The 25,575-nt window shown below is 45.1% G+C and overlaps 1 protein-coding gene across 1 annotated transcript in view; it reads left to right on the top strand.

The window, feature by feature from the left end:
* The first annotated feature begins 2,789 nt into the window (after positions 1–2,789).
* The window catches only part of LOC8037437 (pleckstrin homology domain-containing family G member 7), a 38,131-nt gene continuing 15,345 nt past the window's right edge, over positions 2,790–25,575 (top strand). The window contains exons 1-11 of the mRNA XM_029987282.4: positions 2,790–2,912; positions 3,993–4,054; positions 9,007–9,134; positions 12,641–12,679; positions 13,334–13,377; positions 15,555–15,662; positions 16,478–16,792; positions 21,086–21,181; positions 21,268–21,369; positions 21,468–21,584; positions 22,314–22,488. Coding sequence (XP_029843142.2) covers positions 3,993–4,054; positions 9,007–9,134; positions 12,641–12,679; positions 13,334–13,377; positions 15,555–15,662; positions 16,478–16,792; positions 21,086–21,181; positions 21,268–21,369; positions 21,468–21,584; positions 22,314–22,488 — 1,186 coding nt within the window. The 5' untranslated portion in view covers positions 2,790–2,912. The remainder of the gene's footprint in view (positions 2,913–3,992; positions 4,055–9,006; positions 9,135–12,640; positions 12,680–13,333; positions 13,378–15,554; positions 15,663–16,477; positions 16,793–21,085; positions 21,182–21,267; positions 21,370–21,467; positions 21,585–22,313; positions 22,489–25,575) is intronic.

Here is a 25,575-nt window from a genome sequence, read left to right as displayed (position 1 = left end):
ACAGAAGTGGGATCTTAAGATGGCTGAGTCGGCAGCGAGAGCCGGCACTAGCAGACGCGTCACTTTTCTTAATAAATGTTCATGCTGCTCTTGCGCGCCTTAGAACTGCTTTCGTAATCTCGGAATGTAGGGACACAAAACTTAATATTAACTTTACACAATATCTAAACTAATTCCTTTTATAAGTTTTTTTTTTCGCTCCAATTTGATCGGATTGAGGGTACTTGAAATTCGCTCAGTTCAGAGACCACATAAATTTTTTATTGGGTTTTTTTTCTTCTTTATATCGTTGCGTCATATACAAGCACCTGCGAATGTTCGGTTCGCAACGTTATTACGAAATATTAAAATTTAATAGGAGTCTCTCCGAATTTCACTATTTCTGAGAATACTTGCGCCTACTGTATTTACCTTGTGCGGCTTTTTTTAAATCTTTTCTAGTAATACCTGCCTAAGGAGGACACGTCCATAGGCAGATTACTTCTTAAACAAATAAAATACACTTTTATTCCATCTCCTATTAATGTTTTACCTCGGCTTCCGTTGTCGTCTTTCTGACACAGGAGTACTTATAAACATTTCATAGTTGCTCATGCGAAATTTTCTTTATGCGTAGCTCCATCTGGAGTTGAACATCTTAAATTTCTTTCCAAGTGATGTGTTCAAACGTGAAAGCAATCCGCTTCCATAATCTTCTGAGAATCTGCGAGGTTCTAACCCTCACCGTTTTCCCGATTTCTTGAACTGAGCGTTTGATACGAATCACTTAGACGTCATCGTGGTATGCCTGGTTTTATAAATAAGTATTCTCGCCAGCAAACCATGTTTTCGCTTATTTTTGTATTCAAGTTCCAGGCGTTCCAGGCAAGCGGGGTGTCCCATCTGTTTCATCTGCATCGGCATTTTACTTGTATGATTTCCACAAAACATTTTTTTTTTAATTCTTCGTTTAGACGACGAAGTGTTCAAGTAAACTGTCCAAAAATAAATTAAGCTTCGAAAACAAATCCCCTCTTCTGCTTAAAAAAAATCGCTACTTCTGGGGAAAGGGTGAGGCTTTGACATTGCCAACCGTAATTTGTTTCGTACTAAACTACCCTTATTTCTTATAAAATTAAATAGTGCAGTTTTTGTTGTTGTTTTGCCTATTATAAAATTTTCAAAAACGTTTTAAAAAGCCATTTTAATGGCGATAGAGCTCCTTCGTATATTTTCTTTTCAAACTTGGTAAGCGTTTTTACATGTCCGATTCGTTCCCATTTAAAGTCATGGAAGTGCGTAGGCATGTATTCACCCAATGGTAATTTAAGAGTCAATGCGAAGACTGGAAAAATACCACGACACCCAGTCTTCATAAAAACGCAAATCCGCTTGGGCGTGATGATCAAGAAGTAAATCTTTGTAAAAAACATCGTTACCACATTCGCAAGATGGACACTAAAAAAAAGTTTATTCATCACACACTCTTTACTGCACATCAACTTCAAAGGACGCCGACGCGCGCATTGTTGCGGCCTTTGATTGTTGGTGGGCACTTTAAGTTAAAAATTAATAAATAAATGACGCAAATCAATCGCCAAATCAAGAGCGTTCCTTAGCACTTTTTTCCCCTCTTTCATTGACGTTTGTATTATATATTTTCTTCAAACAATTTTTTCACGAGTTTATAATTTAGTGAACATCGTGTTTGCTGCCTTACGGGCATTAAGGGGCACAAGCTCGACATATTTTGCGGTTACAATTAAATAGTATTCCTTGCGAGGATAAAAAAAAAATTGTTCCACTAGGGAATTATCCGAATAGAGGCGATCAAAAAAATTCTTTAACACAGAATGTGTTTTATGAGCTGTTTCCTATGAGAAACGCTATGAACGAGCGTCACGACCGAGCGTCATGACCGAGCGCAATGTACGATCGACTTGGACGAACGCCATAAACGATTATCATGAACGAGTGACACGCATGGGAGCGTCCCACTGTCGGATACTGTTTGCCGCTTCAAAACACCAAACTGGCTAAAACGGGTCCTTTTCCGGTTTCTGGTCGTTTTCTGTGGCTTCCGCGATTGCAGGTTGTCGGCGACTGGCGCGATAGCGACCGAAGTAAAGCGAAAATAGGTGCGTTGGTTGTGTCCCTAACGAAAACGGCAGCAATGACGGGGCCGCTGGGAAAACCGTGACTCATTAAAATAGGCTAAGTAGTGAAGGTACATACTACAGTATACATTTTACGGGTGAATATGTGACAGCTCAGCTCACCAGGGCGTTTTTGTGTCCTCTTTTCTTATGCGTAAATGTGTTTATTGTATTCTGTACTTAGAAGTTCTGTTTTGCTCTTTTTTTTTTCTTTTGTCGAGGACGTAACGTTTCCAAGTCCCAGCTCGTCGTGTAAAATTTATGTCCCGCCAGGCTTGAACTTGTCACTTTCTCATGCACAAATAACGCGCACCTTGCGCACCAACAAACCCCGTAGTAGTGATCAGGACAAAACTTTTGAAAGGTCTACGAACTATTACTGTCTCAGCCTCACTCGGAAGAGAGAAAAAGCTACGGCTCTACAGAACCAATCAGAGCATCGCACCGAGGCACGTGACAACGTACTGTACGGGTACGTTCCTCCAGTGGCCCACTGTCGCGTAATTCGCTTCGTCGCTCTAATTGGCGCGCGACCTGCCGTAACTTTCTCTGTTTGTCAAGTTACGCTGAACCGGAGTATGTGCTTAGGGACCCTGTTCTCACGCTCCGTGTACGCTCATGTCGTCATGGCGTGTGCACGGCTCGCAGGAGCAGGAGGGCGGCATCGTGTTCAACAAGCTTCCCTCGAAGCCCGACGAGGAGGAGGACGAGCAGGACGAGTTCGTCGAACCCCCGGCCTCGGCCCTGCACAGGAGGAGAGCCCTGGTGCCGCCAAAGGTGCGTGCCCCGGCTCTTATACCCTCGTCGATATAAAAACACGTCCCCGAAGCGGACAGAAAACGCGGACCGAAACCTGTCTCGTTTAAAAGCGCGGTGGCGCGCGCTCCGTCCAAATCGATGCCTCTTCTTCCTCTTAGTCGCAATAGCCCGTCGCTTCTGCAGTCAAAAGAGTCGATAATTATTCCGCGTCAGGGCGTTTCTTTTCTTTCGTTTAATCGTTGCCGCCGGCGTCGTTGCGGTATTCTCCATGCTGTTTTTGACGTGGTTCGATCTAAGAATAGAAAGCGAATTTTAGGTCCCACACGCTTTGACAGATCGAGAGACAGTTGAGCTCGTGGGGACTACCGACGCAGAAAAAGGCCGGATCGGGTGTATTAGATCCTATTGTCCGCAACGGTACAAACAGTGTTTGATTATTTTTCTATGAGAGAGTTTTAGTATAGCGTACCCAAAAGTATTGCATGCGCTAATCTAAAACGCGGTTTGCGCTCGGCGCATGCGATGCCACTATGACGCTCTTTTTTTTTTCTTGTCTTTTTTTTTTTTTTTTGCGGACGCTATTTTTAAATTTTTTTATTAAATGATAGATTCACCGTAGTATGCAGGCTAGATTTTAACGACTAAAGCATCAAAATCATTCAGCACTACCAGTGTTGACAAAGTTTTCTTAGATGAAACCCATTCTAAGTATTAAAGAAATCGGAATGAAACTAGAAGCATAAACTCGGCTTGTCCGATACTGCTAATTAAAACGTTAGCTAGTACAAAATTTCATCGCGAGCGATAGAAAGTAGCTCTTTGAATTACTGACATATGGTGTATCATTTTAGCGCCTCTGAATTCTTGGTAGTTACGCATACCTCGTGTGACTCTTTCGCTCGTTTCGTAGACGCGAAATATTTGCGGCAGTAATGTCACTTTTATTCGAAGCAGCCTGCTTGTTTTACTTCGCGACAAAGAAGTCAGTAAAGTAAGCTAGAGTTCAGCTGAGATAACAATACATCCGCCTGCTTAGAATGCATAGCCAGTATAATTCCCCACGGATAGACTGAGTTTGTGTCGTCTTGTTTGACACAGATGATGACAGATGGCTACGAAAGTTCGAGTGAAGATGTCTCAAGTCAAGGCGGTGCACCAAAGTAAGTATTTTTTCAGAATAACGCGTACAACCGGCCTCCCGCTTTCGCAACTGATTATAATAATCACAACCCTGCTGCACTGTCTTTAACACTTCGTCACAGGCAGCCAGCCGATGAATGTGTACACATTCGTTAAATATGGTCGATCGTAGTTTAAGTTCGGGTGTTGGTCGGATGCGCTGTTCAGGGTCTGCGTATAGTTAACCCTATCATTTTCAAACCGTAGGCGCTGAAAGTAAATATTAAGGTCCGTGGCCATGCGTAATTGCCGCGCTGGGTTATCATTTATTCATTTCTACGAGCTTTCTACACGGGTGCATACGGTACGAGAGCCACAATATTGCATTTCTCAAAACACAGGAGAGTGCTTCCGAGACACTGTGAAATATTAATACCTAACGTAAACAACAATCAGAACGCGTATTTGCAGTTGCAATAGAAATAGTACTTACTAACTGTCAGTGGTAGGATAATGTCCAGAAAAGCCAAAAAAGAAAAGAGTAACATGAGCCGTAATTAAATAAAGAACACGACCCTCAATCTACATTGCGGCCCAAACTATAATATAAATATATAGTTAAATTACCAGACATTATAAAACGTTCTCATCCTAGACGCGGATACCAGTTGAAGGTGGGTCCTTCAGCTCTCAATCATGTCCATCTTGTGCATGTGCCGGACAATATATACAACGAAGTTTTTGTGGACATTAGACATACGCGGTAGGTCGTATCTGCTTCGCTTTACTTCCGCTCGTGCCCACACGCACTGATTAGAAGATGTGCAGTCTACAGACATTGTCAAAATGTATCCCACGGGAACGATTCCCGTAAAACAGGTTGTCGCTCAAACTCCGGTGATTCTGTTACTGGAGTTTTGCGAAGCACACCGATGAACTGGAGATGAATAAAGGCTAATATCTCGCTAAACCCTTCGCGAATATTCATTTTTATTTCCAAAAAGTGGCACGTGAATACTCGCGAGTGTACCGCTCGGCGGTAAAAGGCTTGGTAACCATATTGAAAGAATATTTTGCGGTCAGAAAATAAAGTTTTAAACGAGACACGCTTTAAAAGCGCAGCTCTTAGGCGCCCGTTTCCGGCTTGAGCAGCGTCGTCATAGCCGTCGCCGTCGGCGTAACCGCGCGTTGCACTATGGGACGTTTCCCATAATGACGTCACAGCTAGTTAATGTCACGTGTGACGTCAGGAAAGTCACGAGTGATGTCACTAGGGTCACGAGTGACGTCACTCGTAACCACGCGCTGCATTTTGGGATGTTTCCCATATGATGTCAAGGTGACGTGACGTGTGACGTCACGAGAGTCACTAGGGTCACGAGTGACGTCACACTCACGTCACGCAGGTAACTCGTGAAGGTCACGACCTTCACAGTGAAGGTCACGTGAAGGTTACGACCTTCAGTGTGAAGGTCACGTGAAGGTCACGACCTTCACAGCGAAGGTTACGTGAAGGTCACGACGACCTTCACGAGGCCTTCACGAGTGACGTCACGAGGGTTACGAGTGACGTCATGAGGGTCACAAGTGACGTCACGAGGGAGGAGGCGGGAGGAGGAGGAGGGGATGAGGAGAGGGTGCGGAGGAGGAGGGGAATACCCTCCTTTCCGTACCCTCCCCTCAAACTCCTTAAGAGCTGCGCTCTAATTCGGCGTTTGGGGAGTCTTTAATATTTTTTAAAATAAATTGCGGGTTTTTTTTTGAAGAATTTTCTTTTTAATACCAATATCTTCCCAAATGGAATTAACGTGCCGAAACAATACTGTTAACGCCTGTTTTTCTTCCCCTATACTTTGTTTTAACTTCAGTCCAGACGCTCCCTACGCAAAGAGTTGGTGGTACCAATTAGAGAGCGTCAAAAGCCCACCATCATTGTGATTCTCATGTGTTCTATTACCGCCGAACCAGTCATAAACAAAAAAGGCCCAGTGACATTCGCTTTTGACGCTGCTTGATGGATCCCATTTCCTCGAAGCGTCGGCTGCGTGTGCACTTAAATTGAAACGAAGTGTAGACACGAATCAATAATCTGCACGGAACGGCAGTTGTAAAATCGTAAATATCTTATTCTCTCCCATTAAAATTGACTGAGGTTAGCTCAAAGTGAACTTCGTTTAAGGTTGTTGCTGTTTTTGTTTTGTTTTTTGTTTTTGCTTTTTTAATTACTGAACTTTCACAATGTTCCCCCGGAGACCACTTGAATTTTAATGGTATACGTCCCGAGTGCCATGGCATTTTACGACTCGCACGCAATTAAAGTCGCGTCGGAATAATTTAAACGAAGCAGCAGAACGTTCTCGTAAATCTTTTTTTTTTTTTTCAATGACGACGCCGTTACTGCCCATGCGCACCACTAGAATTGTCTGCAGAGTCCCGGATCTCGTTGCGGGTTGCGGAGAGTGTTGCCAGACGACAAAAACAATGTACACACAAAAATACCGGCGGCCGCGTTTGCACAGCAGAGATCGTCATTAAGAGCTCGATATGGCTAGCTCGTTGTCTGCTGGTTACAGATGGTACAACCAGAGTCGAACGTAACGCGTTAAGTCAATGCGCTACTTCTATCTAGTTACTTCTTCGGGTATCGACTTAGGTACTTTTCTTAGGTACTTTTCTTAGGTACTTTTCTTAGAACCACTTAGGTACTTTTCGAGAAATGAAACGATAAGAACGTATTTTCCTCGCTTGGAAGAACGAGTTACAGAACTTAGTTGCTTTTGGAGATGGAACAACAAAAAAGCGCCAACGAGAAAGTAAACATGTTCTTGAGTGCGTTGAAACGATACGCATTATTGACGGCATAAAATATTAAAAAGTTGCTATTGCAAAAAAAAAAAAAAAAGTTACGAGAAAGTCGTTCTTTACTTCCCAGCTGAAGTAACGCTTTCATTTTTAATCTCAGCAGCAAGTAACTTTCTTGGTTACTTTTTGAGCAAGTAACCACAAACGGTATTGCGTTACTCTTTTTCAGTAACCTGTGCACGTTTGAGTGGCAGCGATAGAAAGCCTAGATCTAAGAGGAAGCCATTGAAACCGGGGGAAGCTGTTCAATGGCGGACGCCTTCTGGCAAGACCGTTTGCTCGTGTGCATGCGTTAGTTGTCACGTGGCGAAAAGGATGGCCCATTTTGCGGATAACAAAACCGTAATGCCGAACATTGTGCAAAATAAAAATAGGAGACGGATGTAAAACTGAAAGAAAGCATTTAATGAGGCGAATTTGTGCCCACAAACTTGAGGAGCAAGATACCGGCGTCTTGCGTCAAAGACGAAAGGGCGACTGTACCGAAGCAGCGCGTTACCGCTGCTCTCGTACACGCGGTGCGTTTAGGAAAGTTCCGAGCCAGAACACGGTATCAGAGGAGAGAATGGGCTGGAACGTTCCAGAAGCACCTCGATCGGTGGGAAGGAGGAAAGAAGCAGGCCGAACGGAGTTCGAAGCCCGTCCCTCCGCGTGGCAGCCGCCTGTGTTGACAACTCCGCCACGCACGCGGCAATGTTCAGTGTCACCGAAAGAGGTCCAATGCGGGGTGCACATTGGGCGCGATTGCTGCATCAGCATTCGACACGTGCTCTCGCTGATTTATTCCGAGTCTCTGCCCCTAATTGACGTTCTTTAGGTCCGACACTATGACTGTTATCCACGAGGAGTTGGCAGGACACAGTGTTGCCGGTAACGTCACCGATAAAGCCTCAATCGCTGCACTTTTTTTCTTTTTTTTTTTTTCAAAGTAAATGCGGTTTACGCTTACTTCTGCCCAAGTTAAGTGCGATAACTGAAGTCACGGGACGAAAGGCTATAAAGGGCGCTCCTAACCAAGCTGATTTCTTGGAAAGTGCTTCAGCCTCCCTTTAAGACGTATCGCGTCAAGCCAAGCTCAGCCGCTTCACAAGAATGTTTTGAAAGCCGACGGGAAGGGAACACACGACAGAAACTACATATAAGTACCAAATCTTCCCTCGGCCCCCTCCCTGCTCCCTTTTTATTTATTTATTTTTTTTTTTTTCATACGCTTTTTCTTTTTCTTTTCTTTACCCGTATTTACACGAGTAGCGCTTTTCCTCAGAGTGACGACGCGAGCAGAGAAGCACGCTTTACAGTATGAACTTCAATGGGGCGAAATGTCGAGGGCGGCTAGCAAAAAGTGCCGTAATTTTCGAGGACATCTCTGATCACGCCATCTTGCGTTGCTACGCGGGGCTTTGTTGCTATTGCTTATTGGGTGCTGAGGAGAGTTACAAGCTCCACTTCTTTCTTTTAGATATGTTATCATTGTTCCTACGCCTTCTACATTAAAGCAAATTGAATTAAAGGGTGTATTAGCTTAACTAGATTCACGGGTACTAGGTGCCGGTAAGTTAAGGTAAGTTCTCAATGCATAGGTTTAAGAACAAATTCCAAATTAGTGACACGAAAAATAAAATTTAACTCGACCAATTTCTTTATGCCGTGCGTAAGGTCATCCATGCTACTGCGTATAGGTGAACCCGCTGTTTACAAACAAGTCCACGTTTGCCCACACCAGGTATGGGCACTGCGCGTGCGCACAAACCAGATTCACGTCAAGGAAAGCATCTGCGCATGCGCCGTGCTCCCAGCTGCGCCACTGATGCGGCCTGACGTCGGAGCCGCTCGTTGGTGTTTAGGCGTGAATCTACTTCGGTCGAACCAAACACGAAAATAAATTCAACAGCAAATAACGGGGAAATTTAATCTTAAAATTGGAAATCTTGTTTTTTTTTTGGTAAATTCTCGGGCCTCATTAAATCCAGTACGTGTCTGTTTCGTCACGGTTTATTCGAGGCACGACTTTACAAGCTATGATCTCTATTCTTTTTGTGGTTTCCGCCGGCACGTAGATTTTGTATGGCCGAATACCTCTCCCACTTACGTATCTGTGTGTTTGCGTGACATGCATACGTTTTTCTTCCAGCTCCGGCGACCAGAACACTCAGAAGACGCGGCGAAGAAGCTCCATCGTCGTCATTCCGCCAATGCAAATCTGTCCCGGAGATCTGCTCGTCTACAGCAAAGTACTCACGCATAGGAATAACCTACTAGGTTAGTGGAAACTTGTCTTCTTCGGTTTCTTCCTTCGTTTCCGCCTTAAAAAGCGCCTACTTTAGTCTAGTGTACACACTTTCCTTCGCTTGCAACCAAATGCGTTCTGCAGCCTTAAGGCCCTTTCACACACCTGCGACAACTTAGGACCGTGTGCCTTGAAACCTCTTAAAATCACTTACGACGAGAGAACACACTGACACGCTGGCGCCATCTATGCGGCGACCCTGTAACTGCAATTAACTGGAACGAAAGTTTTAGCAGTATTTGCGAGGTGAAATGTGCGTACTACCTATGAGAAAAGGTCGTTCGTAACATTGACAAAAGATGTTGTCGAACCAAGGGGGAAGGACTGGGGTACTAAATAAATAGGGAATATACGGAACGGCCGAGTGTTCCACGGCTACCCGATAGGTGGCGCCAGTGTGTTCTCTCGTCGTAAGAGATTTTAAAAGGTTTTAAGGCACACGGTCAAAACTAGACGCAAGTGTGCGAACGGGCCTTCAGGCGCGAGGTCCTAAGGAGTCGCAAGTGTCTGAACGGGCCTTTCTGCTTCCTTGTGATCGCTTAGTTGGGATCGCTTAGGACGAGAGAGCGCACTGGCACGCTGGCGTCACCTGTGAGGTAACCGTGGAACTGCAATTAACCGGAGTAAATGTTTTAGCAGTATTTGCGAGATCGGATGTAGTCTCCCTCGATAAAATATTTGACCCATTCGAGAAATGCAGTTTGTGCGGCAGTGCTAGACACACTTTAGCCAGATGTGCTTTAATTTTAGAGAGAGATTAGAACGAGGGATCATTTATTTCCTCATCCCGAGCCGAGCCATGCGAACCTATCCAAAGTGAATTCAGTAAAGCCGCTTGAAGCCATATCATCGAACGATTTTTTTGTATATTGTTGGAGTCTTTACATGAAATTGGCCTTTATATCATTGTCAGAAAAAAAGAAAATTTAAGCCCATAATAAAAGAATGACGCGCAAAAAATGTATATGCGCAAATTGCCCGATAGTTGGCGCCAGTGCGCTCTTTCGTCGTAAGTAATCACAGTAGATGAATGGATGAATGAATGCTAACGGCTGTACCTTTTATAATGGCGGTGGTCTGGGCCACCTAGTTGTGTGTCAGCAAGCAAGCGCTCAACGCACTTGGTTGATACCTAACGCAAGTTCGTGGGCCAGCCTTTAGGGTCTGGCTTCTATGTCTAGAGCATCACGAAATATTGTTATGAACATCCGATAACACCGCCAATTGTATGTACAAAAAGGCTATGTACCTCGATGAGAATTTGGACCATTGGCCTCTTCTAAGTGGTTCGATACCATATCCCCGATTGGTGGGAGAAGCTCAAAATACGTTGCACGTCCTGGGCATCTCGACTTTATCCGTAGATTTCGGATGTATTTAAATTCATTTCTGTCGCCTTCTTAATTTCCACATATAAACGCACTTAAATTTCGGTTTCGCGCCAAAAAAGGAAAAGGGAGAGTTTATACTTGCGTAAGTCTTTCCCACCTTGGGGACATCCCCTAAATCATTATAGTGGGCGTTCCCGAGGAAAGAAAACCGTGTTTCTTCGATCAGGTAACTTAACTCTGCATCGCAAAAAAAAACTCGAACTCCGTGAGCATGTGACACGAAAAGTTGGGATATATAACACAAATAACACAAATATAACACAATAACTTTTGTTTTATGTCTTGCCTTATCTATCCTTATACTCATATGTTTCCGTTAAAAAAAAAAAAAACACTCCTCTCTGTAATGCCTTCGGGCCCTGAGAGAACAATAAATGAAATGAAATGAATGAAAAAAGTTTGATAATATAACATTATTTAGAACAAACAAAAAAAAAACATTTTTTCGAAATACGAGATTTTTTAATGAGCCGCGACGTCCACAACTTAATGTTGTTAAAGCAAGAAATGATATTGTGAGTGCCTGTAGCATCTATTTCAGCGAGACAAACTTCTCGGTAAGAAATAAAACAGTATTTTCTTTCGTGCTAAAGTGGTTTTCACGGATATAAATCCCGCTCACATTCACAATGTCAGTCCTTGCCTTGACGATATTAGGCTTAGGTGGAAGTCGGCTCATAAAAAATGTAATCTTTCTCAGATACCTTTTGATCCAATAGCGTCAAGTTCTCCCATTTTCACGTTATACCCCAACCGCTGAACTCACATTCTCACAAAGTTCGACCTTTCTGCAATGCATAGTTTTCTGCCAAGCGAATCCTCGTGTCGTTCTAAAGTCGTATCTCGATTTTTGCGTGCACTTTTACTGCCAGCACCACTACGCTCCTCTTTCAGAAATTGTACTTTATCTTAGACGTTACGTGCAGTGCTATCAAAGGTAGCAGCGTCTCTCTGCAAGATGCTTTGTTGCGTTTAACGAACAAGTCACGTAAAAAGCAGCTTCTTGAGCCGGGCACTAGCGTCCGTGTTTGCCACGACGGAAATGGTGGGGCGGGGTTTAAAATGCCTCGCATGATCGACCGTTGCCCGAGAGGTTAGGCTTCCGACGCGGTCTGGTAAACGTAGCGACGCCTGCTTGTGTCCGTGTGTGCGTCTCTGAGCGCGCGGGCACAGTTTTGTGCGTGTATGGTTGTGTGCGTGCATGCGTGCTCCCGTGTGTTTGTTCGTGTGCGTGTGTTTTTTAACGAGGAAAAATGCATTACGCGGGGCGTGGCTATTTGTGTTCATGGTCCTGGCTTCGTGCTTCGACCTTGTTATCTGTTAATGGCGTCATATTGCCGTGCAGCGATAACAAGATGACCAGAACTCGGCACGCACGGCGTTTTTTAAGATAACTGCAGAAATAGCAGCTCGTATATAGTAACACATGCGAGAAAAAGCGAGAGTAGAGCTTGAGCTAATTAATGGTCAAACGTGATTGTTTTTTTTTCTTGTACGTGTAGGTGACTAAACCATTTATTTAAAATAAGACGTCAAGAATACTTTGATCCACAATCTCAGCGGGATCATTTATTAAATTGATAGCGAAAATTTGCAATAATTATCCTCCTCCTTACACCATATTCACTAATTTATATCCTCGGGCCTATTTTAGGGCTATAATATTAAACTAGATAAAAGAAACGACGCGTCCGACATTTCATTCCTTATAGTCAATATTGTTCTTATTACTATTTTTTTAATTGAATTGGTTCCACTCCTAACCAAGTTTAACCGGAATGGTGAAACAACTATCTACTGACAAACACTACTGTCGTTATTCTAAACGCGATAAGCTATATCTATTCTCGTTAGCGGCCGTCTGTGATAACGCTTTATATTTATTCTTTTTATTTCTTACTCGATTTGTACTTTAAAAAAAGTAAACGCAAATTTGAAAAAAAAAAACAAAAAAAAAACGTAGCTTATGCATATTGTGATAAGTCATTCGTGACTTCGTTCGTTGCCGATGCAAATGACGTGCAAGCATCCAGTCGTGTTTGTGTGTTTTTATGTTCATTTCACACTCGCACCTTTCTGTAACGCAGATCTCGACGGCTCAACACAGTGCCTTGCAGTTTCTGACGGTAAGTAATTTCCATCCCTGATTTCGGACACGAAACGCGGCCTTTTAACGTCCTTTTCCGAGACTTTTTTTATAACCCTTTTTTTTTTTTTTTTTCGAGAGTTTGATACGGAAAATCCCCAGCTGCTGCCGTCCGTACTTCTGTATGTTCGAAACCGTCGCGTATTTCTAAGACGCGTTCTTGTACGGGCAAATCGAAGCTCCGCCACCGCCAAACGAGCCCACATCGTTTCTGTAAGGAAATGACGAGAACATTCTTCACTCTCGGCCCGCATATATTGATTCACTTCCTTTACTTTGTTTGTCTACTGTTCTTTGTTTTGAGCCGCGCGAACCACTATAAATGATAAAAGTGTGAATTATCGAACGACTTCGTTTTCACAGCAGGAAATGGCCTGCTTCGACTTTATCGCCATGTAACCCGTTTATTCGAGCACGGAGTTGCTTTTTTTTTTTTTTAGGTTTGGCGTAAAAGGATTACAAAGCCTTTTTTTTTTTTGGGGGGGGGGGGGGGGATGTAATTCTTCTGAAAGTAGGTAATTTTTAAAGTGCCCGTTTAATCATTCTTCGTTGTTTTGTTTGTTTTATTGTCTTACTAACCGAACACGGTGTTCTTTCTTGTATTTGTTTCTCCATTTCCCACCTGCCTTCACAGACTCGAGTAGGAAAGGGAAGAACACCTGGTCTTTACTTCGGCTGGTAGGTATACGGACCTCGGGAGGGAGGTTCTTCACGTTGTTAATGCGTCACGTTGTTAATGCTCTGCTTGGAGTTCGAACCAAATAGGAAGCAGTGGCTCCACTTCACTTTTTCTTTTACTATTTCCTTACTGTGTTTTTTTTTTTTCTACAGAACATCTACATCAATACATTTACGTACAAATTTTTACAGTGTCATTTAAACATTATCCCGTGTTTTTTTGGTGTTTTTTTTCAAGGGTCTAAAGAATAGAATAGTAAGCAACATGTTAAACGTACAAAGTCACTAAAATTACTAGCGCACCGTGACGATGTTCACAAATTGTGAAGGATTATTAGGAATATGCCAATACAGACAACGTAATGTCTCCTTGCGCACTCTTTGTTATAAAAGGCATCTTCGGGCGTTTCTTGCGAAGAATATGTGTTTTCAACGTAGCATGTGTTGTGCATGCGATATTTCTCTTTGCAGCATCGTAACACCTGACAACGACACCTTTGCTCCGAAGGGTCGGTGTCAGGGGCTAGGATGCTTGGTCGTTTGACTTCCCCTCTCCTTTTTCATTTACAAAGTAGATACCATAACTAGATACTATAGCTACGCAGTATTATATTTTCTTATTGTGAACTTGGTGTGAATTTGGCGTTTATGATGTGCTGTGCTCCAAACCCTTCCCTACTCTGCACGCAGCTCGCTCCTCTCTGCAAAGAATTCCTTTTATTTTATGCTTTACTTTTTATTTCTACTTAATTTACTGCAAATTATATTAATGCTATAAAGAACTTGGACACTACCACTTTAGGGTTGCAGACAAAGCAGTTTATCTGACTATCACCGAACCTCCATCCATAAATATCTGCTTGATGTTGCAGACAGAGAACGTAATTAAGCGTAATTCACGTCCATGTGATACGAACTGTTTATTTTTAATTTTTATTTGGTACTGAATTTGCAACAAAAGCTGCATTAACTCCCGCTTTAGCTTTTGAAAATTCAAAGATAATTAGACGACACATTTTGCATTTCACCACACTACTTCTTCATACAGATGTGAAAAGGATAAGCGAATATCGAGCAGCTACCGTCTACCGATACTTTCTGTAGCTGCGCACTACGTTTCCCAGCAATAAGAAGAAAAGAAAAAGAAACACACCGTCGTCAAAAAATAAGCAATGCAAACCAGAAATAATATTACTTAATAAGATTATAGATTATCTAATAAGATTAGTCAATAAGATTATTTTCAATAAGATTATTCCATTCACCCGCCACCGCGGTACCTCCAACGTGAGTGCACAACTCTCGATGTCGCTGCCACTGCTCCTGGACTCCTCACTAACCTCGTTCGTGCACTTTAAACTCGCGTGAGCCGCAACCACCCCCCGGGCAACCCACAAAAACCTGGCAACGTCGTCCTTCCGAGAAAAAGAAAAGCAAAGCTTCACTTTATCCCCGCCGGCAGTAAGCCCCTCTGCTTTTTCGTTCGCCTGGCTGGAACCCAAGCAACGCCGCCGCTCTCCTCAAGCACCCCAAGCACCGGCAGTCGGCTTCTCTGCAGCTACCTTCACAGCCCCCGTAGTATGGTGCCTGGAGCACGTCTCTGACTGGTTGCTTTAGTACGTCCTAAAAGGTGGTCCTACAATTTCCACCCGATGACGTCATAAAAGAGGCACGCTGTTGCCCGTTGCGGTCCTGTCGGCAGACGCCTGTTCTGCTTCTAGTCGCTCTCCAGTTTGTCAGTTCACGAAAGTTTCGGTAGCTAGGAGTAGGGACGCCACGGCGACAGCGATCACTTCCGCTTGCTTGTGCTTTTTGCCGGAACTTTTACGACCCGCCGCCAGGATCGCGACGACCGACAGCGTAACACTCCGGCTCTCGTGACGTCATTTGTAGCCACTTCGAGACAGCTTTCGATGCATGGGCTGAATAGGACGCTAAACGCACCGGTCGGAGACGCGCTACAGGCACCGTACCAGTAGTCGCTGCTGTCTCCCGGACCGAGCAACCACGCCGCCCAAACGACCCGCCCGCATGCCGCCGCCGCCAGCGCCACCGCCGCAGTCCGCCATTGCAGCCCGTGTGGCCTCGTAATCCCCCCCGCCGGTCCCTGCTCGCTCGTGGTCGTGATGTGCCCCGTGCTAAGTGCTGCCCGTCTGTCCGTCCACATGTGTGTCCAGTTTGACAGGGCCAACAGGGCCAAGTCCGAGTGCCTTGGCGGGCTCGAGGAAGTCCTCAGCACCCTCAGGCCGTCCGAGTTCTGCGACGAACAGCTCTCCAGGTACAAGGTGAGCAGTTCTCCAGCTCGCGTCAGTATTTATGCCAGCGCTTTTACACCGCCCGTGGCGGTTGTTGTCGATGCAACTACATTTGGTGAGAGTTTAAGAATCCAGGGGAAGCTTCTCCCACCCCTTTCCACTTCAGCAGAGCGAACACTGGAGAGGAGGCGACCTCCTCTCCGGCACTCGCTCTGCTTAAGTGGAAAGGGGTGGGAGAAGCTTCCCCTGGACTCTTAACCAGTCCCTGACTGTAGAATCTACTTCAAAACTCCTCAATCTGCTCCGCCAACAGGCCAGTTGGAGAAGTTCCATATGGCCACGCGCGAGGCGCGCAAACGATTGTGAGAGCATCCTGTGTGCTAGCCCGTGATGTCGCAGCAACTACCACATGATTCTTAAGAAAAGGAGAGATAAAGAGCGAGAAATAGTGAAAAGGGGAGGAGCTTGCGCAGTTGCTCGCCTGCCCTAGCCCGCTTGCATTCGTTCCCTTCGCGTCCTCCAAGGTCACCTTCGTCGTCTGCTATATGCAGGATGTTCCCAGCATTCCTCTCTGTACACCGCTGCACGTATCGCGAAAGATTTGTAGTCAAGTTAAGAAAGTGAGCACGTTGGAGGAATTACACGTTACTGAAAGAATAAACACAAGGACGGACACGACGACACATCTTTTGACTTTCGACACAAGGAAGTCTTTCCCCCGTCTGCGTAAGCCGTACCAAAACCATTTCGCAAGTCATTGAGCAAAAGAAGAAAGAATTTCACTGAAACGCTCTCTTGCCGTCGATGTTGGTTACTTGAGCCCGCGCGTCTACGCGGTGTTTCAGGGCATGCAGTGGGCCGACTTCATGTCATCCCTGAAGAAGAAGAAGAAGCAGGGCACCGACTCGAACTCCTCTTCGTCTGGCGGTAGCAGCACCCTGGCGTCCCCCGAGAACAGCAACGGCCCCAGTCCGCTGTCAGGGCTGCAGCCGGGCAAGCTGGAGCTGAACAGTCCCAGCGAGGACGCGCTGAGGAACCAGTTCCTCAAGACCATCAACCAGACCATCCTGAAGAACGAGACTAAGAAGAAGGAGGCCATGTGGGACCTCTTCCAGAGCGAGTGCATGTTCCTCTACGATCATCTGATGGTCCTCAAAAACGTGCGTTGCAGCACCTATCTAGTTTTCTTCCGATTTCTATACAAATCTGCGGCGTACTTCCCTTACTTCGCCTCACCCTACGATAAACTCCATCCGAAGCTACGGACCGCCGTGCCCAATTACAAGCCAGTTATAATCAAAGTAACAAGAAATCATAATTTTTTTATTATTAGATAAATCAGTCTTTTTTAATCTAAACCAGATTTCTTTGTTATGATCATATTAATCTAATTTAAATCAGGTTAATTTTATCTTGAATCACTGTAGCTAGGAAATAGTGAGTCTTTATTACTATATTGTATTTGTAAACATTGCAAATTGATTGTTCAACTGTCCAATCACTGAAAACAATTACCGGAGACAAATATTACAACAAATTAAAAGCACAGTCTCATTAACAAGCTCTTGTTCTTTAAAATCTTTATTTACTTAATTTTATTTGCGGTATGATATGCTCGCAATTGCCCATTACGTAGCCAATCAACCTAATGGCGGGTAGAAAACACGTTCCGATTTGCTCAGAAAAGCAGCGCCTTTTGCTCGTGTTCATCGGATATAAATATTTCTCGCTCGATTTTTCTGTTATTTATATACAAAACAACGCTCTGAGAAATGCCTGCGCGTCTACTCACCTGCAAAACACTCAAAGAGCCAATCTCTGCGATCTACGAAATCAGCTCAGCGAATGATGAGGCGGAACATCCGTTTAGACCAAAAAATAAAATCTGAGCTGTGGCATTACGCAATGCAAATCGTCATGCTTGCATTGCGTAATGCCACCGCGCAGGCCTAATTTTGAGGCCTAAACAGATGTTCTGTCACATCATTCGCTGAGCTGATTTCGAGAGATTGGCTCTTTGAGTGTTTTGCGGGTAAGTAGACGCGCAGGCATTTTTTAGAGTGAAGGACCCGCAGAAAGTGTGAAATGATAAACAAACGGCGGAGAAAAAATAATTATTTTTGCGGGATTAGAGCGATTTAAATCATCATATTAAAACGGCAAGGTGCGATTTAAATCATGATTTAAATACCGATTACAATCATCTCGATTCTTTTTGTCCACCTTGGTTAAAATTCACGTAGCATTTTGCTTCGACGCATGTTACGCACAGACGGGCTCGAGGTTAGAGTAACCCAGTCTAAAAAACCCAGGGCGTGGCTTATCCGCGTCTTGCTTTGTGATTGGTTCTTCGGCGCTCTTATCTGCTAATGCCGCAATCTGATTGGTTGCGGAGCTATAATATGATGCTCGGGACCTAGCGCATCTGGCGTTTCTTAAGCTGTCCTCGAGTACAGCGACCCGCGGCCTTGGCTGTAGTCCACCGCACGGTGAATCAAAGTAGAGTATTTTTGGAGACAGCCTCGCACTTTTGAGATCGCGTGCCCAAGTGTCGCGCTCCGTACGAGTGCCTCTCACACGCCGATGCTTTCGCTTTCTGAGGGCCTAAACTCTCGACCACACGCGCGCTTCGTGCTTATTTGCGCAACCTGAAGCGTCCGCACGCAGTACCACCTAGAAGTCACTGGGTGGATACACGCAGCACCGCCTATGTGGAGCGCAACTTCGTCTGCTTCTTTGCAGGGGTTGCGATGATGTCAGAACGCTGAGCTCTTATTGGCTGATTGAAAAAAAAATATTGGGTAGACCTAAAGACGTCTAAAATTGAGTTCTACTTACTATCCTTTCAATCAAAGCCAATCAGAGGTCGGCGTTGTTCTGACGTCACTGCAACTCCTGTGCTAGAAGCAGACGACTTCCTCTTCGCATACGCCTCCTGCGTTGAAGCTTTGAACAGACTGTGGCGCCCTCATTTTGGGTAGTACAAGCTTATCTGATTGTTTCTCGCACTACTTGTGGAGCCTTTGCTGGAAATATTTGTTTCTGTCTAATGCTGAAGAACAAAAAGCACCTTTCGACTTCCGAAATTAGCTAGATTCAAAGTCGCAAAAACAAACGAAAGTGCCAGATTCATGCCACCACCGTTAGGTTACGCTTCTCTTATCGCTGGGTGGTGACGTCAGAATCTCTGGCGTCCCGACGCTTTATTTTCGTTTTTTTTTTTCTTCCCTTTCAATTTGAAAGGCGTGAAACGGCGTCTCTTGGCACGCGTTCATAGCGTCTTAGCTTTGACCTGTGCATCGACGGCGTTCGAATTCTTGTTGTTGCTTTGTATTTTCCTCGTGGTTGCGTTCCGCACCAGAGCAGGCACGCTTCTACAGTCTGACAGTTTGACACGGTCAATTTTGTACTACCCAGAAGAAGTCCTAACAAGTCCGTTTTCGTAGCGCCCTCTGGGCGACGCAAGAGGCCTATAGCTCGCCTCAGCAGCGCCGCCAGCGCGCCTCGCAGCGTCTCACAAACGACGCAAGCACGCCAAGACGCGTCCGCCGCTTTGCGGGGACTGTTGTCTAGTTCAGCATGTTTTTCGCTTCGGTTCGGGATGCACTAACCATGACGTAATGCGCAGGCCTTATCTTCTAGGTGCCACATGTCTGGGTTTCGAGTAAACTTCACCGGATGAAAGAATAACACCGTTTTCTCTTTAACACTGGACACTCGCGTTCGACACTCCGAACACGCAAGAATCTGAACATTTTTAAAGTGAACAAAATAAATGCGTCTGTTTTTTTCTCCGATTCTTTTTTATATGTCTTCGACCTGACATGACCGACTAGCGCGACGAAAATACTTATTCGGAGACCCGATAAACAACAAAAGACGTGCTGCGTTTTGCGAAATCAAAAAAATTAATCTGAAACTCCTTCCAGTCTTCTACCTATTACCGGCCTTTTTCGCGGGAGTAAAATCCTCCAATATCTAATTCTGGGGCGCGTCTAATCAATCAATAAACGCAAAAAAGAAAAAACGATATAAAAATCTCTTACAGTTTTATTTATGCCGAAATGCGCAACGCGTGAAATTGAAAAATCTGGTCGATCTTCTCTTGCTCAATCTTTCTCTCTTGTTCTTAAACTTTCCCATATTAGTAGAATAAAATTTTCTGATGTACAAAAATGATTGAGGCGTTCCACCCTGACGTGTGTGCGAACAAATCGAAAATAGACAGTGTCGTAAATATAATAAAGGAACATAAACGACGCCTGATCAATGATTGTGCATCTCGAGGCTCTTCGATCTTCCAGAACATGAGCTACGGTACTGCGAAGCGTGAACTACGGCTATAGACAAGCTCAAGCAGACAACTTTTTCTATACTAAGTTCACCCTTAAGCTGAGACTAGAAGCTCCGCCTTACAGCGCGATCTCGGTGGCTTCCGCGGTGCTTTGGTTGCGCGTCTCTGCTCGTTCACACTTGCGTTAGCAAGGGCAGAAAGCTCGCGCCGAGGGCGTATAACTTGCCGCTTCCCTGCGCCTGCGCGTGTGTGTACCTGCCCGCGTGGGTTAACTATACCCCCTGACCTACCGCTTTATATGAATAGGCGTGCGTGTGCTTGTGTGATACAGAGAAGAGTGAGAGAGAAGGCAATGGAGGCAACAAAGAGTCCCCCGCTGTCTCTCATCGCACTCGATGATAGGCAGGCTGGAAGGGAGCTGTCAGACACAACCATCACAACTCTAACATCACCGCAATAACAGCGGACTTGGTCGTCATATTCGTTCATTGTTATTGTAACTAAACAACTGACCCGTTTGCATTTTTTTTTTTTAATTCCGTTGTGATTGACTGGTTGGACGGGTCGATGACGACAGCACTCCTTAGCAGCCGTCGCCACTATCCGACGGAGCCAACCCAGCGGCGCCAAAATTGCGTCCTCGCGGCCCTCGTTGGCTAAACCAATCGCGTGCAAAAAATAAAGCTCAGGATATCGCGGTGCCTTCGCTACTCATCACTGGCTGAGTAGGTGACTATCAAACGCACAAGGGCGGGGAGCGTCATGGCGTTACACTTTTCGACGCGGCTTAAATGGCCGCTTGTTTTTTTTTGTTTTTTGTTTTTTTCGCGTATATTTTTTTTTTGTTTTTTTTTTTTTTTAGGTGATTGGCTATCATCACATACAGCTTAAGAAACGCGCGGCGATTTGGGGGCATCTTATTATCGCTCAGAAACCGATGAAATTGCGGCATCAGTCGAGAAGAGCCGTGAAGAACGAAGTATCCATGGGTCGATAACGATTAAACGCGGTTACGTTCTCTTTTTTGCCCAGTATTCTTAGTACGCATCGGTTTACGTAATAAAAGCTTGTCGGTATTTGTTTCTTGTCAACTTGAAAGCCTTTTATTTAAACATATTCGCGGGACCGGTTTTTGTCTGACGGTTCTGCACTTCACCAGGTGTTCATGGAACCACTCAAGAAAATTCAAGTGGAAGGATTTGCCATGTTCGCGGAACCGGAAGTACTCTTTGGAAATCTCGACGAGCTCTGCTGCGTGGGTTTACCTTCTTTCTTCATTTACAAACTTCGGGTGAGCTCATTTAAGCGTATCTAAATCACTCATTCGTCCCTGTGTTTCAGGTCACGTATGCCTTCTGCAAGGAATTCATTAGCTTTATTATAGCGAGCATGAACTCAGGCGACTTCAACACAACCGATGTGCTCCTGAAACTGTTCAAGAAGGTGAGCGGCACTGCCGGCTAAAAGAACAAACACGGGCCGGTTTTCTAACTGAGGCCCGATTTCGGAGCTAACGATAACTTTCCAAATGTTCCTTTCAGAGCACAAAAGCAACAGCGTTGAGGCAAGCCTACCACAGATACACGCTTAACTATATAAACGCTTTGAATTACCTGGAAACCTTGAGGAGGCAAGTGGAATTTAACGAATTCGAGAAGGTAAGTTGGCGCGTATAATTCGTGTGTCAGCATTGCGTAAACATAAGGCGTCATATATATGTCTTAGGCTTCCTTCTAGAGCCACGTTGATCGGATGTATATTATAGTATTTTATTTGTTCGTTTGTTTTTGTCATCCTTTCGTCGGTGACATCGCTGCTATTCTATTTCATTTTTAAAAGCTAGAAGATCAAAACAACGTCATGGTACGTTTCGTGACAAAATGCAAAATCAAACGTAACCGAACCCACCGAGTCGGCTTGTTGAGCGATCAGTTTGCGGGCGTTTGATTATAACTTTGCGGGATAAATGGGGATAAGCAGTTTTTTTTTATTATTATTTCACCCTGCACTACTACTGTCGGCGTTGACTCGGCAATCATTTTTGCCGGCCAAGTGTGGAATGGCGACAACAAACAGCCGCTAGAATGCGGCTGTTTCACAATAGCATCGATGCATCTTTCCTCCGTTAGATGGCGCTGGAGGTCTTCGAAGTCACGCGCTCGCCAACCTCCAGAGCTTTTTTTTTTATGTTTTTTTTTTTTATGTTTTTCACGAATGCACTTTAGCCTGTGTAAACAATTTTCCTCAGATTATTTTGAAAGAGATGACGTAAAATACTGTCGCGATTTTTCTCGTTGAAATCTGCCCTTATATGAGAACTTTCTTCAAAAGCCAACGTGCGCCCAAATCATACGTCTGAAATGTTGTTGTTTTCCTCGGTGTTTCAGTGGTGCTCCCGGGACCCTCGGTGCAAGAAGCTGCAGCTCACGGACCTGCTGGTGTCCCCCGTGCAGCACATCATGCGGGTGCCGCTCATCCTCAAGGACATCGAGATGCGCACCGAGGACGTGGAGGAGCGAGACTCCATCACCGCCATCTTGGAGGCAGAAGAAAACTCCCTGCGTACGTACGCAGACGCCGCCAAACGCTCCTTATCAAAAGCTCAGGCCGTGCCCCTGAAGCCGGGGCCACGCCGCTTATACATCGTACAAAAAAATGAAAGCCGTTTACAACTCCCTGTAAGGCAGAATTAGAGCGCAGCTCTTGAGGGGGAGTAGTGAAGGGTACTGAGGGGGGGGGGGGTCACGTGATCTCGGGAGGGGGGGGAGGGGTCGCGTGACCTCGGGGAGGGGGTCACGTGATATCGAGTGTCAAGGGAACTCGGGGGTCACGTGGCCTGAGGGAGTCACGTGACCCCCAGGTCACGTGACCTCGGGGGGGGGGGGGGTCACGTAACCTCGGAGGTAGAGGGGGTCACGTGACCTCGGGGGGGGGGGGGGGGGCAGTCACGTGGTCCCTCCTCCCCGAGGTCGCCGAAGGTACCCTCCTCCCGAAGGAACCCGAGGTCCCCCCGAGGTCCTCTGGGGGTGGGTTGCGGTTACGCCGACGGCGACGGCGACGCCGCTCAAGCCGGAAACGGGCGCCTAAGAGCTGCGCTCTAAGAATACAATCTGCTTACAGATTCGACCTCGAGTTACCGCGAGATCTCTGTTTCGAATGCCGCATGGCAATGAGTTCGAAGAAAAAACTTTGGCACGCGGCATTTGAACCACGGATATTGCGGTCCGACTTAAAAGTGCGGGGCCTGGAACGCGTCTCCGACTGATGTGATTACATACGTCCTATCCAGCCCGTGCATCGAAGTGGCAGCAAATGACGACACAGTAGCCGAAGTGTTAGGCTGACGGATGTCGCGATCCTGGCCGCCGAAGCTCCCGTCGACTGCCAAGCTCGAGAGTGGACATGGCAGAACAGGTGTCTGCCATGTCCACCAGCGCTGCTGTGACACCACCAGGATCGCGGCAGGCGACAGTAAGACACTTCAATGACGTAATCAAGCGGAAATCGGGGGACCACTTTTTTTTTCTTTTTTTTTGACGCGGTAAACATACAAGTCGGAGACGTGCTCCAGGTACCATACTAAACGTTGCGCGAATCAGTAACAGCGCGCAGGGGAAAGGCGTTTCTGAATAGCGAGCAGTTGGCGGTCGCTGCTGGTACACTCTAAAAAAAGTCTGTGCGTCAACTTTCCCGCAGAACACTCGGAGAGCCAATCGCCGCAACTTACGGAGGCAGCTCAGCGAATGACGATGCCGAAACATATGTTTAGACCAAAAAACGCAGACTAAGTTGTGACATTAAGCAATGCGAGCGTGACGTTTTGCATTGCTGAATGTCACAACTCAGACTGCGTTTTTTGGTCTAAACAGATGTTTCGGCATCGTCATTCGCTGAGCTGCCTCCTTAAGTTGCGCTGATTGGCTCTCCGAGTGTAGTGCGTGAAAGCAGACGCACAGACTTTTTTTAGAGTGTATGAGCTTTTTCAATCTCTGCCGTGGGGCACTTTGACTTAAAGCCGCAGTCCGCGGCCTATTATATTCGAGCTTCTTGCTTGGTGATTCGTTCTTTGACGTTCTAATCGGCCAGTACTCATTGGCTAAAGAGAAGCCAATGAGATTCTGGAATCGGCTGATACGAAGCTTAAGAACTGCAGGGCGTGGAACGCCCTGCAGTTTTTAGGCTGTCGGGCAACAGTGGCTGCGACACGCACCTTCTAAAGTGACCCTGACGTTCCGTCAAGCCGACCGTATGGCGGTTCTCACCACCCTGATCGCCCTTTCGATACGGCCCGAAAACGGCCTAAATCTTTATAAGCCTCGTCGGCCTCGTTTCAGAAAAAAAATAATAATAATAATACTATTTTGCAATAACGATAATGTTTGCAGACGTGTCATATTCGACTTGTTAGCTTTTTTTTTTTTAATTTGAGCGTTAGCAATTAAGTGCAAAATAACAGAAAAGAACCTTCCGGTACGGCTCGTTTCAGGGCCGGACGATTCGGTGCGGGCGTTTTTCTATGCGGCCGTTTCGATACGAGGATTTTCGCTACGCACTTGTTTTCCGGACGCGCTCACATTGAATTTTTTTTTCCTTCCTCCCATCAAAACAGTTCCCGGCACGTCCCTTTTTTGTTTTAATTTTTGCGTCAAATGCCCGTATCCGGCGTTCCCTCCGGCGATGCTTCTACGGATACAATCATATTTCGAATTTTCTTTTTCTAGGTAAGCCTTGCGTTTCTCACTTTGCCCGATGAAGTCATAACATAAAGTTTAACTAGTGCCTAGAACTTTAAAGTAAAATTATTGCATTACCTAACGTATGACGAGAATTGCACAACCTCGCACAACGAAAGTAATATTCCGCCGTAAATCTCTGCATATTTTCATAGGGCAAAGCGCGCAAAAGGTTTATTGAGGATATAGGAAACTGCGAACATTGTTGAAATGGTATTTCGCAAAAAAAAAAGTTAGAACAAAAACAAAAAAGAAAGAAACAAGACATTAATTATGCGAAATTTTGAAATTGAAAAGAAGAATTGGCTTCTTTTTTTTTTTTTTGTCTCTAAAAAAATAAAGTCCGCAACAAGTTTTTTTGTTTTTTTTTTTGTTTTGTATTTTTAGCAAAAATATGAATACAATTTTTGGCCGTGCAATAGCATGCAAAAACTAACTTAACAAATCCCAAAACTTCTGAGTAACCTCCTTGTTAATATACCCATATTTTTTTTTTAATTGCACCAGTGTAAGGAAAAAGAAAAGAAAATGAGGTTTATTTTTTGCTCTGTTTTGTTATGTGTAATGATACGTAAGTGTTTTTATGTATGTTTTGTGTCAATCCCGTAAAGTCCTGGCCTGTTTGTACATTTATCTAAGCTAAGTGTGTCATACATAGAAAGTTAAAAAGAAAAAATAGGGGAGAGGGGGGGTTACAGGAGAAAAATAAACAAAACAAAGAGTCACCCCCCCCCCCCCCTGACTCTTTGTTCTGCATTTATTTTCTTTTTGTAACAGTTGTTCAGACAACTGTATTTGTTGGCTTAGTAAGAAAACGCTGACCATTATTTTAATCTCATAGTCAGTGACGAACACCAGATACAAGATTTAGACACGGGGCGTGCTGGAAACAATCTTAACGGTATATTTAACTTCA

The sequence above is a fragment of the Ixodes scapularis genome, unplaced genomic scaffold (assembly GCF_016920785.2).
Source record: "Ixodes scapularis isolate PalLabHiFi unplaced genomic scaffold, ASM1692078v2 PGA_scaffold2__306_contigs__length_199485367, whole genome shotgun sequence".
NCBI classification, from domain to species: domain Eukaryota; kingdom Metazoa; phylum Arthropoda; class Arachnida; order Ixodida; family Ixodidae; genus Ixodes; species Ixodes scapularis.
The sequence above is the reverse complement of the archived record's forward strand: the minus strand, read 5'-3'. Positions and strand labels throughout refer to the sequence as shown.